General features: G+C 44.5%; 1 protein-coding gene across 2 annotated transcripts in view; it reads right to left on the minus strand.

Annotated features, from left to right (window-relative positions):
• Positions 1 to 544: 544 nt before the first annotated feature.
• The window catches only part of GHITM (growth hormone inducible transmembrane protein), a 29,624-nt gene continuing 17,433 nt past the window's right edge, over positions 545 to 12,735 (minus strand). For both annotated transcript variants that reach the window (XM_075349016.1, XM_075349015.1), the window contains exons 6-9: positions 8,521 to 8,629; positions 6,826 to 7,014; positions 5,797 to 5,968; positions 545 to 1,375 (exon numbers count right to left, since the gene is read on the minus strand). In XM_075349016.1, coding sequence (XP_075205131.1) covers positions 1,288 to 1,375; positions 5,797 to 5,968; positions 6,826 to 7,014; positions 8,521 to 8,629 — 558 coding nt within the window. In that variant the 3' untranslated portion in view covers positions 545 to 1,287. The remainder of the gene's footprint in view (positions 1,376 to 5,796; positions 5,969 to 6,825; positions 7,015 to 8,520; positions 8,630 to 12,735) is intronic.

Genomic DNA, 12,735 nt, shown 5'->3' on the forward strand with positions numbered 1-12,735 from the left:
GGGGGTCACAGGATGGGGGTGAATGGACCGCAATAACACCGCTCAGAGACACAATTGACTACACAAGGTATTTGAGAAAAGCCTTCATTATGAGCTTTACATTGATGTGTGGGCACTATGCTGTGAGGTGGACCACCTCTTTAAAGTTAAACCTGACTAGTCGTGGAGTAACAGTTGTAAAGAGCTGCACAGCAGCATGTGTGGTATGACAGCAACTCCCAGACTATTTTACAGCTCTTAAAATGTAGTAAATAAACACCTAAGTTGCAGGTAGGTTGCATGTCCTATGTGATTTGTACCGATGTGTTGCTTGTGAACAACAATCGAAAAGGTTACACCTTTACGTCAGTCACAGGTTATAATGCGACCCCGCAGGAAATCAGTGTTGCTGCGATTTTTGTGTCGCCATGTAGCTCTTGCGTAATGCTGACTCCCACTACAAGGCTCCTGAGCCCGGCCATCAAAACAATATTATTACAGAATGGTAAGGGACCCCACCGCTCCCCATTCTATTAATAGCTTAATAGAATTAATTCACTCTAAGTATCAACAATAAAGATTTAATAATCATATAATACATTCTTTAGAAGAAAAAGAAAAAAAATCTACACCATATAGCAAACGCTCCACGTGAAATGTGTTTTACACTTCACCAAAATTTAACATTTTGTCAAAAAACAAAAACCACAATGAACGAATTTAAACAAAAGCGAGAAACTCTGGATTATTTCACACATTGTTTTCGCATAAAAGACTCCGGCAATTCAGTGAGTTTGGATTTTTTTTTTCTAGCTCCTCACGACTGAAGGGATAAAATACAATGCTCTTTTCTGCGCTTTACATAAACGCTCTTTTTGCTTCAGTAAATATTCTTTAAATATATGACATGAATTCATTGCATTTTGGTGCACACAGGTAATTGCACACAAATCTTCTCACCTCGACCCCCTCTGCAGTCACGCAGGGCTTTCTTCAAGATGTACTGTTTCACCATGCAATTGAATTTCAGAATATGAAATCATTTTCCTTGCATCCTGCGCTATTTGTTACTGCTGCGGAGATGAATGGTTCTATAGCATTCTTTGTTCCAATCCTAAATTATTCTTATGAATTGTGTTTATTCACAGTAAATGCTTTTTAGAACAGATTCAATCAACTCGATTCTGGCTTAGTTGCAGAGATAAACGTACTCGTGCTGATGATGTATATATTAGCATATATTTATGGTCCGGCAGATAAGTAAAGTGCTCTGGGCAATCAATACAAGATAATGAGAGCTGCACAGATTTATTTCTTCCTTCCGCCTCCTCCGCCAGCCAGCATCATGGCCACACGGATGAAGATGTTCAGAGTGTCAGTGTAAATTCCCATACACCTGCAAGAGAAAGGGAAAAATACATCTGCCTGAAGGCTTTCAAGACACATAGGTAACATTCACCATTTACCACGAAATATTGGTTTACTGTGCGGAGAAGACACATCCAGACATTTATGGCTAATTTCTATTATAAAGATGCATTAAAAAAAATAAATAATCCCTTCCTACAGTCCATCATACCTAGGATAGGAGGGGCCCTTTATTACAGCCGGTGTTCAAACATTCTGGTTTTGCAGATGAACATTTTTTTAAGGTGGAATTGAGAAAAGTAGAAGTCTAAGGGCTCTTTTCCACCTGCAATTTTCATGTTCAAATGCAATCTGATAAAAAAAAACAAAACCCAAAAATCAATGAGGCAGTTTCCTCTTTCCTGTTATTTCTTGACTGATTTGTGCTCTCGGTGCAGTTGCAGCATGCTGTGTTTGGCAGCGAGTCTCGGCTTATGCTCCCCCATACAAGCCTATGGGAGTGTGTGAAACATCGCACTGCACTCGCATGTAATCAGAGTGCAGTGCAATATACGCAGAGACAGACAGCGGAAAAGATGGGAGAAAGTGCTATACCCCCTATTCTCCGCACATGTGATACAATTACAAGATTACATCACAGTCACATGACCCTTGGCTGATGCACGCAGCGGAGCATCATTAGCATATCGCTTCTGATGCTCTCGCATCGAAAGCGGTACACAAGTGGAAAAGAGCCCTTAAAACCGTGGCCACACGGGGACTACTGCGAACCTTGCATGACACTCGACTCACACGAGCAGCACAGTGGGAGCAGAGTGTCATTGCGACTGAGGTCCGATCGGACCACAGCTGCGGGGGGGGGGGGGGCGGCGCTGAGGAGGAGAGGGAGGGATTTATCTTTCCCTCTCCTCCGTTGCCGGCTATTGCCATTCTCGCTCTGCACTCACATTACACCGGTGTAGAGCAAGTGCGATATTTCTCTCACCCCATAGACTTGAATGGGTGCGAGAGATACAAGCATCACATTACAGTTGTAGCATGCTGCAACTGGTTTCTCGGTCCGATCAGGGCTGAGAAAATAATCGCTCATAGGTGCTGGCACATAGGCTAATATTAGTCCGAGTAGAATGTGATGTTTTATGACTTTCCACTTGCTCCGATTTTCATGCCGTGTGTCTTAGGCCTTACGGTGAGATCCAGCATTGTATTTACTCCTTTTCCTCAGCTTGTTAGGTTTTTAGCCAATGTTTGCCTTGCACCAAAGCCTACTCTATGGGTCTGTCATGTGAGCATGTTTTTTTTTTTTCCAGGTCTCTGCAGCCAATTTATCAATTGTGACTTAAAAAAAAAAAAAAAAAAAAAAAAAAAAAAAAAAAAAGCACTGTTATTGTTGTACAAATGGAGATTGACTAGATGGAGTACTCCACCCTCACCGCAGTAGTTTTATATATACACATGAATTATGAATTTTTGCATAAATTATGTGACATTTAAGAGTAAGAAACAACTTTTTGATGTAAAAAATGTAAAAAGGCAAAAAAGAAGCAGTTTTTATCTTGAGCAAAATTTTGAAAAGCAGAAATATATTATGGTCATAAAAAAAATAAATAAAAAAAAAAAAAAAAAAAATAGTAAAACGTAAAGAAAAGGGATTTTAAAAAAAGTCGCATATGGTGAATCGAACACTCAGTCTTGTCATTACAGACGTATTAGGTTTTTAATCCTTTACGTTCCATGACATCTAAAACATGTACCTGGAAACTTGAGGGTATGTGCACACAAAATGAGGGTATGTGCACACAACAGGCTTAATACAGCAAAGCTTTTAAAGGGAACCTGTAAGGTGCAATATGCACCTCAGAACCATGATCAGTTCTGGGTGCATATTGCTAATTCCTGCCCAACTGTCCCTGTATACACTAGAATAGATAAAGGGATCTTTAGAAAAGTATTTCTAAAGATCTTTTATTGTATGCCGAGTGAGGGGACTAGTCCTAAGGGCATTATATCCCCCGACTAGCCGCCCTCTTAGCATGTTAGTAGATCACAGGAGTGTACCAACATGCTATCCAATTCAGCACTATCAGCGGTGACACTCGTACTTGTGTCTGCTGTGACCGCGCTTCTGAATGTCAGGCACTTCCGGTCATGCGCAGTATGAAGCCGGGTATACGCGTCCCGGATTCAAAGTGGTCTACTGCGCATGACTAGAAATGCCGGGGACTCAGAAGTGCGGTCACAGCAAACACAGGTACGCGTGTCACCGCTGATGATGCTGAATTGAACAGCATTTTAATTTTAGTACTCCCCTGTGGGTGTGCTAACATGCTAAGAGGGCGGCTAGTTGGGGATATAACATCCTTGGGACTAGTGCCCACACTCATTAGAATAAGATAAAATGTGTTTAGAAATCCTTTTCTAAAGATCTCTTTGCTACTAGATACATGGACGGTTAGGAAGGTATTAGCAATATGCACCCAGAACTACTCGTGGTTCTGGGTGCATATTGCACCTGTCAGGTTCCCTTCAAAAATAAAAAAAAACCTTTGAAGAAAGGCATAATTTTGGCACCATTGGCAGCCACACTACAATTATGCTACTTTAGGCACTCACGATTTTTCACCCAGCTCTGATAAACTGTTCAGCGCTGAGACGGTATGGAGGTGCGGCGACTACTGCTAATCACGATGTGCCATAGTGATCACTACAACACAAATCTTACTCCAGCAAGGACAGGAATAGGATTTGTGGTGAGGCGCCTAGAGGTGTATGCACTTGAACTGGCGCTCCCGATGTATGAAGAGACATGTGCCTCTTCATGAATCAGGAGCATCTGATTCCAGCAGATCTCCTAATCAAGACCGGTCATCATAGTGTTGCACACATCGGCGCCAAGGTTTGCCTAGGCAAAGCCATTTCAGGGACAGGCGGCCAGACGACACAAGAAACCAACAGGGAATTATGGCAACGGAGAACAAAGAGCATTCGGTGAACAGAGTATACTGGAATGTTTTCATTTTGTTTTGATTTTTAGTTTCATTATACGTAAAGCCTGACCTCCAGCAAAAAGAAATAAACAAGTTTCCATCAAAATGAACAACTGTTGCAGTTTTACCAAGACAAATTACAACGAGATCTGAATGAGGTTTGTAGGAATCCATGTGTCTCCTGCAGAAACAAGCCTGTTTCAATGAAGGGAATAGATTTTCAAGCACTTGTGAACATACCATAAAGAAGGGGGACAATATAGTCCTTGGACTGCAGCGTGGGTCACTATACTATATTTAACCATATTTTGTAGCATTTGTTTTCACTTTATTCACATGCACTTTAATGAAGAGGTGGAAAACTTCTTATGTTCATTACAAAAAAAGCACAGGAAAATAGAAAAAAAATGTAAAAAAAAAAAGTTGTGTTTTTCCATCATATGGATCTCTTTTTATTGGTCTCCAAAATAGACTGGGCAGGTAATACCTTCTAACGATCTGATACAAGACTCAACACAGAAAATGGAGTTTTGCACTAGTTATAGTCCCATAAGTGTCCTGCAGACTAGGAACGCGGACCCCATGATCAACCAATACAAAGGGCACGTTTTTTTCTGCCATTTAATTCCGGTTGCTGCGGTGTGCAATCTTAGGCTATGTGCCTACGGGACAACGTACCCGCGGATTTTGCCGCAAGTTTGTCCGCAGGTTTACTGCAGCTAATGCTCGGAATCCGCAGCTATCCATTGCTACGGGATTCGAGCATTTTTGTTGCGGTAAACCTGTGTGACAAGTACGGAAATACCTGCGGACGTCCCGGCCTCTATCTCCATTGTGGAAAAGCAGGACATCCGCAGATATATCCGCATGAATAATTGACTTTCAGTTACATGCAGCAGCGGGAAATCCGCAGAATTTTCCACAGCCGCACATACCGCACCATTGATACAGCACTCCCCAATTCCCATAGGATAATATGGGGAGTGTCTGTACTTGCATAAACCTACGGATTTATCTAGAAAATCCAGATAAATCCGCGGGTTTTCCATGGCAAAATCCACAGGTACAGAGTCCCATGGGCACATAGCCTTAAGGTTACAGAGACAAGTGTATTACCCAAAGGAGCACAACTCACAGTAATCTCTGGGGTGCGACATTAGGCTGCTCATTGTCCTTTGCTAGAAACCATAAAAAGAAGTACTAAAAATTCCCTCAATTTCAAAAGAAAAAAAAAAAAAAAAAAAAAAAAAGTGTACATACTCAGGGGAGCATTTAGAATAAGAAATCAAAAACGAACCAGGTAACAAGTCTTCTTAAAGTAAAATTACTTTGCACAGATAAATCAGAAGTCAGACCTAACTAAGCTGCATTTTATAAGCTGGAGATCCGTAAGGCTTTGGACACACAGTTTCTTAGATATGGTGTATATTAAGAAAGGAGTGCATGTCTGTACTATACTTACGCATTTATTGGGTCGTATCTCACCATCCCATACATAGGAGTGGTCTCTGCACGCTTTATGACTTTCTGGGTATCATATAGAAGGAACATTCCAAAAAGGACCAAACCTCCATACACAGCGACTGAATAGAGTCCAGCGCCAAGAGCAGTTGTGGGAGGAAGGAACATAGTGCCTTAAAAGAAAAAGATAAAAAAGGCTTTAAATAATGTACAAATAAAATGCTAAAATATAAAATGACTTTTCATGTAAACGGTTTATGAAATAAAAATAACAAGGATGCGTACTGTTTAAAAAGAACCTGTCAGCAGGATTTAACGCTATAAAGTAAAGCCATTATGGTGATTACATGGATATGTGCAGTGAAGGAATCCGATCTGTAGTCACTGAATAATCTTCCTCTAACGTTTTCATGTAACGATGTCTGCGGTGCATTGGTGCAGGAGGCAGGCGGAGGGGTGGAGAAGCAGAAGACCCATTCCCAAAGTCCCACCCCGATGCACAGACGACATCATTAAAAGAAAACTATAGCGGAAGATTATGCAACGACCACAGATCGGATTCCTTCACTGCAGGTACCATTTAATCACCATCACAGCACCATTATGGCCATGGCTTTACTTTAAAATGCTAAATCCTGCTGACAGGTTCTCTTTAAGGACAAGAAACATAATATATAGCAACTGCTGTCTCCTATCTCAGTAATGTAATATTGTGCCATCACTGAATTTCACCCCTAAGTGGGGAATGAATGATCAGTCCTGGAGGGGAAAGAAGATTTCTCTAATAAGATATATTACAAAGTTTCTTATTTTCATCTGTAAAATTGGTTTATGAAATAATAAAAAAAAAACTTGGTACTCAAGGATGGGCCATGATTTTTTCATAGGCTGCATAAGCATTTTAACAGTTATACAAATGTTGTAACCATGTACAGTACGTTCTATATAAGGAACACAGCATGAGAGAATACTGTAGAGGGCAGTACACAGAACCATGGATTATGTCAAATTCTACATCAAAGCTACGTACCAATGGAGGAAACCAGAACCAAGCCCAAACCGATGCCGAGCGGGGCTCCCATATTTAGGAACTTTTCACTTGGGGCACACATAGCTACAGTTGAGAGACCACCTACGATACCCGCTGTGTACCACGCAGCTTTAATCAGCAGAGGACCGCCAAGTAAGGTTAACGGGGCAACCACTGCTCCCATAACACCTGCAGGACACAAAAGAAGCAACAATGAGCTCAACATTTCTGATAAACTAGAAAGTACTAAAATAGTGTTGGGGAAATGTTTAGGCTTAATTCAACTAGGAAAAAAAAACAAAAAACAAAAAAGCATCTTCCCCATTCTGTACACAATGGAAAAAGTAAATATGCCAATTCCATTTGTCTGGATGGCTAGGTACTGGACTCTACAAGATATGATTCCATCAAGGATAACACACTGAAAAAGCCCTACAAAAACGCACAATTGTATATGAATTACATTATAGTCATGTGACTAGGGGTACAGGCCAAAAAATAATGGATTAAGAATGAGGCAGCAACAAAGCAGAAATGCAAACAAAAAAAAAAAAAAAAAAAAAAAAGAATGCTGGTACACTCCCTCTCGCGCACGTCGAGTGTCCGACTTGCTCGATTTGAGGACTGAGCACTCGAGTAAAGACTTATTATTTTCCCTCTGTAGCTAAGAACTTTCAGGCAGGTAGTTACTACACTACCTGCCTATTCTTACCAATGTAGATCTCTGCTGGCTCAGAACAGTCACAGAGCTCTCCTTCTGAGGATTCTCTTGCTTCCGCTATCATCACGTCGACAGAGCAGAGTCTTCTCTTCTGCTCCATTGATGCCATGCTGACTGACAGCCGGCTACCCACTGCCTGTCAGTAGGAACCGGATGTCAATCAGCTTCATGTCAGCAGTGACACCCCATTTAAGGGGGCTTTACACGCTACGACATCGCTAATGCAAACTCGTTGGGGTCACGGAATTTGTGACGCACATCCGGCCGCATTAGCGATGCCGTTGCGTGTGACACCGATGAGCGATTTTGCATCGTTGCAAAAACTTGCAAAATCGCTCATCGGTGACATGGGGGTCCATTCTCAAAAATCATAACTGCAGCAGTAACGAGGTTGTTCCTCATTCCTGCGGCAGCACACATCGCTCCGTGTGACACCGCAGGAACGAGGAAGCTCTCCTTACCTGCCTCCCGGCCACAATGCGGAAGGAAGGAGGTGGGCAGGATGTTACGTCCCGCTCAGCTCTGCCCCTCCGCTGCTATTGGGCGTCCGCTCAGTGACGTCGCTGTGACGCCGCACGGACCACCCCCTTAGAAAGGAGGCGGTTCGCCGGTCACAGCGACGTCGCCGGGCAGGTAAGTATGTGTGACGGGTCTGGGCGATGTTGTGCGGCACGGGCAGCGATTTGCCCGTGTCGCGCAACAGATGGGGGCGGGTACCCACACTAGCGATATCGGGACCGATATCGCAGTGTGTAAAGCCTGCTTAACAGCAGAGCAGAAGAGAAAGATCTGCTCTGTTGATGTAAGGTGAACGTAAGCAGCAGAATCGATAGTATAACTAGGAGAGATAGTCCCTGTGCAGAATAAGGCAGATATTTAGCAACTACCTGCCTGCAACTTCTTCGCTCCATGCACAAAAATAATAAAACTCCTGCGTTACCCCTTAAATGACAGGATCTTTTCCCCCATATTACCTGAATGCAACATCCAAGCCAGATGTTTCGCTCCTGGACTCTGATCGTATGGTATTGATCTAACAAGCATGCCAGCGCCTATCATAGCTGCAAACGTTGCACCAATGGCCTAAAAGAAAGTAATACACACAAGTGGTGTGCTGAAGATAAAAGCATATTCACACATCTGCTACATTTACATGCATAAAACACTTTATGAATGAGCAATAATTCCTCTAATATGATTCTTTCCTGGATAAAGACACTCATATATATGTCATTTAATGAATAAGAATTCACGCCCGATACGTCAGCGGCCCCTGCAGCAATCTTAATGAGGAATATACTGTTTGAATGGTTCATGCACTGATCACACTGCTGTGCGCTCGGCGTGAACTGCTCCTCCTACCCATTATAGAGTGGCAGGATGACTCCGTACTCTAGAATAGGATGTGTGAGATTGTACTTCATAATCTACCCATATCTGTGGGATTATATATTCACATACATCCCTTCCCTGGAGACCAGACCATAATAAAGATATGTTTTATTTATTTTTTTTTAAAGCGATTTTTTAATGCAAATGAAAAGCTGTTTTTCCTGTAACAGCAAAAGCTGTGAGATTTCAGAAATCTAATGCACACGCTCGTTTTTTTATCCCTAACTGAATTGGAAAAAGGCAGCGCTTTTTAAATCTCCAGCGATATCAATTCCTTCCACACTTTTGCAGCGTTTTTCACCAATAGGAAGCAGTGAGAAAAAAAACAAACAAAAAAAAAAAAAAACAAAACATCAGCTCTTTTTTTTGCAGCAGTTTTGAGAACAACCACCAAGTACGTTATTAAACATGTACTGTAGACAACGCACACAAGTAATCCGCACCCAAAAAAAAAAAAAAAAAAAAAAAAAGCGAACATGCTGAAATTTTTTTTTGAACACGTTGGTTTTACTACCAAGAAAGCAGGTTTTGGCTGCAGAAATAAAAGAAGGGAATTTTGTTTACTTACCGTAAATTCCTTTTCTTCTAGCTCCAATTGGGAGACCCAGACAATTGGGGTGTATAGCTTCTGCCTCCGGAGGCCACACAAAGTATTACACTTTAAAAAGTGTAACCCCTCCCCTCTGCCTATACACCCTCCCGTGCATCACGGGCCCATCAGTTTTGGTGCCAAAGCAGGAAGGAGGAAACTTATAAATTGGTCTAAGGTAAAACTCAGTCCGAAGGATGTTCGGAGAACTGAAACCATGAACCAAATAACAATTTGAACAACATGTGTACACAAAAGAACAACAGCCCGAAGGGAACAGGGGCGGGTGCTGGGTCTCCCAATTGGAGCTAGAAGAAAAGGAATTTACGGTAAGTAAACAAAATTCCCTTCTTCTTTGTCGCTCCATTGGGAGACCCAGACAATTGGGACGTCCAAAAGCAGTCCCTGGGTGGGTAAAAGAATACCTCGATAAAAAGAGCCGTAAAACGGCCCCCTCCTACAGGTGGGCAACCGCCGCCTGAAGGACTCGCCTACCTAGGCTGGCATCTGCCGAAGCATAGGTATGCACCTGATAGTGTTTCGTGAAAGTGTGCAGACTCGACCAGGTAGCCGCCTGACACACCTGCTGAGCCGTAGTCTGGTGCCGCAATGCCCAGGACGCACCCACGGCTCTGGTAGAATGGGCTTTTAGCCCTGACGGAATCGGATGCCCAGAGGAACGGTAAGCTTCAAGAATCGTTTCCTTGATCCACCGAGCCAAGGTTGACTTGGAAGCCTGCGACCCTTTACGCTGGCCAGCGACAAGGACAAAGAGCGCATCAGAACGGCGCAGGGACGCCGTACGAGAGATGCAGAGCCTGAGTGCTCTCACGAGATCTAACAAGTGCAAATCCTTTTCACATTGGTGAACTGGATTAGGACAAAAGGAAGGTATGGAGATATCCTGATTGAGATGAAAAGGGGATACCACCTTAGGGAGAAATTCCGGGACCGGACGCAGAACCACCTTATCCTGGTGAAACACCAGGAAGGGGGCTTTGCATGACAGCGCTGCTAGCTCAGACACTCTCCGAAGTGATGTGACTGCCACTAGGAAGACCACCTTCTGCGAAAGGCGTGATAGAGAGACATCCCTCATCGGCTCGAAAGGTGGTTTCTGAAGAGCCGTTAGCACCCTGTTAAGATCCCAGGGTTCTAGCGGACGCTTGTAAGGTGGGACTATGTGGCAAACTCCCTGCAGGAACGTGCGGACCTGCGGAAGCCTGGCTAGACGCTTTTGAAAAAAACACGGAAAGCGCCGATACTTGTCCCTTGAGAGAGCCGAGAGACAAACCCTTGTCCATTCCGGATTGAAGGAAAGACAGAAAAGTGGGCAAGGCAAACGGCCAGGGAGAAAAACCCTGATCCGAGCACCAGGACAGAAAGATCCTCCACGTCCTGTGGTAGATCTTGGCGGACGTTGGTTTCCTGGCCTGTCTCATAGTGGCAATGACCTCTTGAGATAACCCTGAAGACGCTAGGATCCAGGACTCAATGGCCACACAGTCAGGTTGAGGGCCGCAGAATTCAGATGGAAAAATGGCCCTTGGGACAGCAAGTCTGGTCGGTCTGGTAGTGCCCACGGTTGACCCACCGTGAGATGCCACAGATCCGGGTACCACAACCTCCTCGGCCAGTCTGGGGCGATGAGGATGGCGCGGCGGCAGTCGGACCTGATCTTGCGTAACACTCTGGGCAGCAGTGCCAGAGGAGGAAATACATAAGGCAGTCGAAACTGCGACCAATCCTGAACTAACGCGTCTGCCGCCAGAGCTCTGTGATCTTGAGACCGTGCCATGAATGCCGGGACTTTGTTGTTGTGCCGAGACGCCATTAGGTCGACGTCCGGTGTTCCCCAGCGGCAACAGATCTCTTAAAACACGTCCGGGTGAAGAGACCATTCCCCTGCGTCCATGCCCTGGCGACTGAGAAAGTCTGCTTCCCAGTTTTCTACGCCCGGTATGTGAACTGCGGAGATGGTGGAGGCTGTGGCTTCCACCCACAGCAGAATCCGCCGCACTTCTTGGAAGGCTTGGCGACTGCGTGTGCCACCTTGGTGGTTGATGTACGCCACCGCCGTGGCATTGTCCGACTGAATTCGGATCTGCCTGCCTCCCAGCCACGGTTGGAAAGCCTTTAAGGCTAGACACACTGCCCTTATCTCCAGAACATTGATCTGAAGGGAGGACTCTGTTTGAGTCCATGTGCCCTGGGCCCTGTGGTGGAGGAATACTGCTCCCCACCCTGACAGACTCGCGTCCGTCGTGACCACAGCCCAGGATGGGGGCAGGAAGGATTTTCCTTTCGACAGAGAGGTGGGAAGAAGCCACCACTGAAGAGAGGCTTTGGCCGCTCGAGAAAGGGAGACGTTCTTGTCGAGTGACGTCGATCTCCTGTCCCATTTGCAGAGAATGTCCCATTGGAGTGGACGCAGATGAAACTGGGCAAATGGAACTGCCTCCATTGCTGCCACCATCTTCCCTAGGAAGTGCATGAGGCGCCTCAAGGGGTGCGACTGGGCTCGAAGGAGAGATTGCACCCCTGTCTGTAGTGAACGCTGTTTGTCCAGCGGGAGCTTCACTATCGCTGATAGAGTATGAAACTCCATCCCGAGGTAAGTTAGCGATTGGGTCGGAGTCAATTTTGACTTTGGGAAATTGATGATCCACCCGAACCTCTGGAGAGTCTCCAGAGCCGTGTTCAGGCTGTGTTGGCATGCCACCTGGGAGGGTGCCTTGACCAGAAGATCGTCTAAATAAGGGATCACCGAGTGTCCCTGAGAGTGTAGGACCCTCCTTCAACACAAAGCAAAAAACTGATGGGCCCGTGATGCACGGGAGGGTGTATAGGCAGAGGGGAGGGGTTACACTTTTTAAAGTGTAATACTTTGTGTGGCCTCCGGAGGCAGAAGCTATACACCCCAATTGTCTGGGTCTCCCAATGGAGCGACAAAGAAACCCACTGTGTGTGACCAACATTTATACAGTCATGACCGAAAGCGTTGCACCCTTGAAATTGTTACAGAAAATGAAATATTTCTCCAAAAAAATTACAATTACAACTTTAAATGAAGGGAATTTTGTTTACTTACCGTAAATTCCTTTTTCTTCTAGCTCCAATTGGGAGACCCAGACAATTGGGTGTATAGCTTCTGCCTCCGGAGGCCACACAAAGTATTACACTTTAAAAAGTGTAACCCCTCCCCTCT

Source organism: Anomaloglossus baeobatrachus, chromosome 5 (assembly GCF_048569485.1).
Source record: "Anomaloglossus baeobatrachus isolate aAnoBae1 chromosome 5, aAnoBae1.hap1, whole genome shotgun sequence".
NCBI classification, from domain to species: domain Eukaryota; kingdom Metazoa; phylum Chordata; class Amphibia; order Anura; family Aromobatidae; genus Anomaloglossus; species Anomaloglossus baeobatrachus.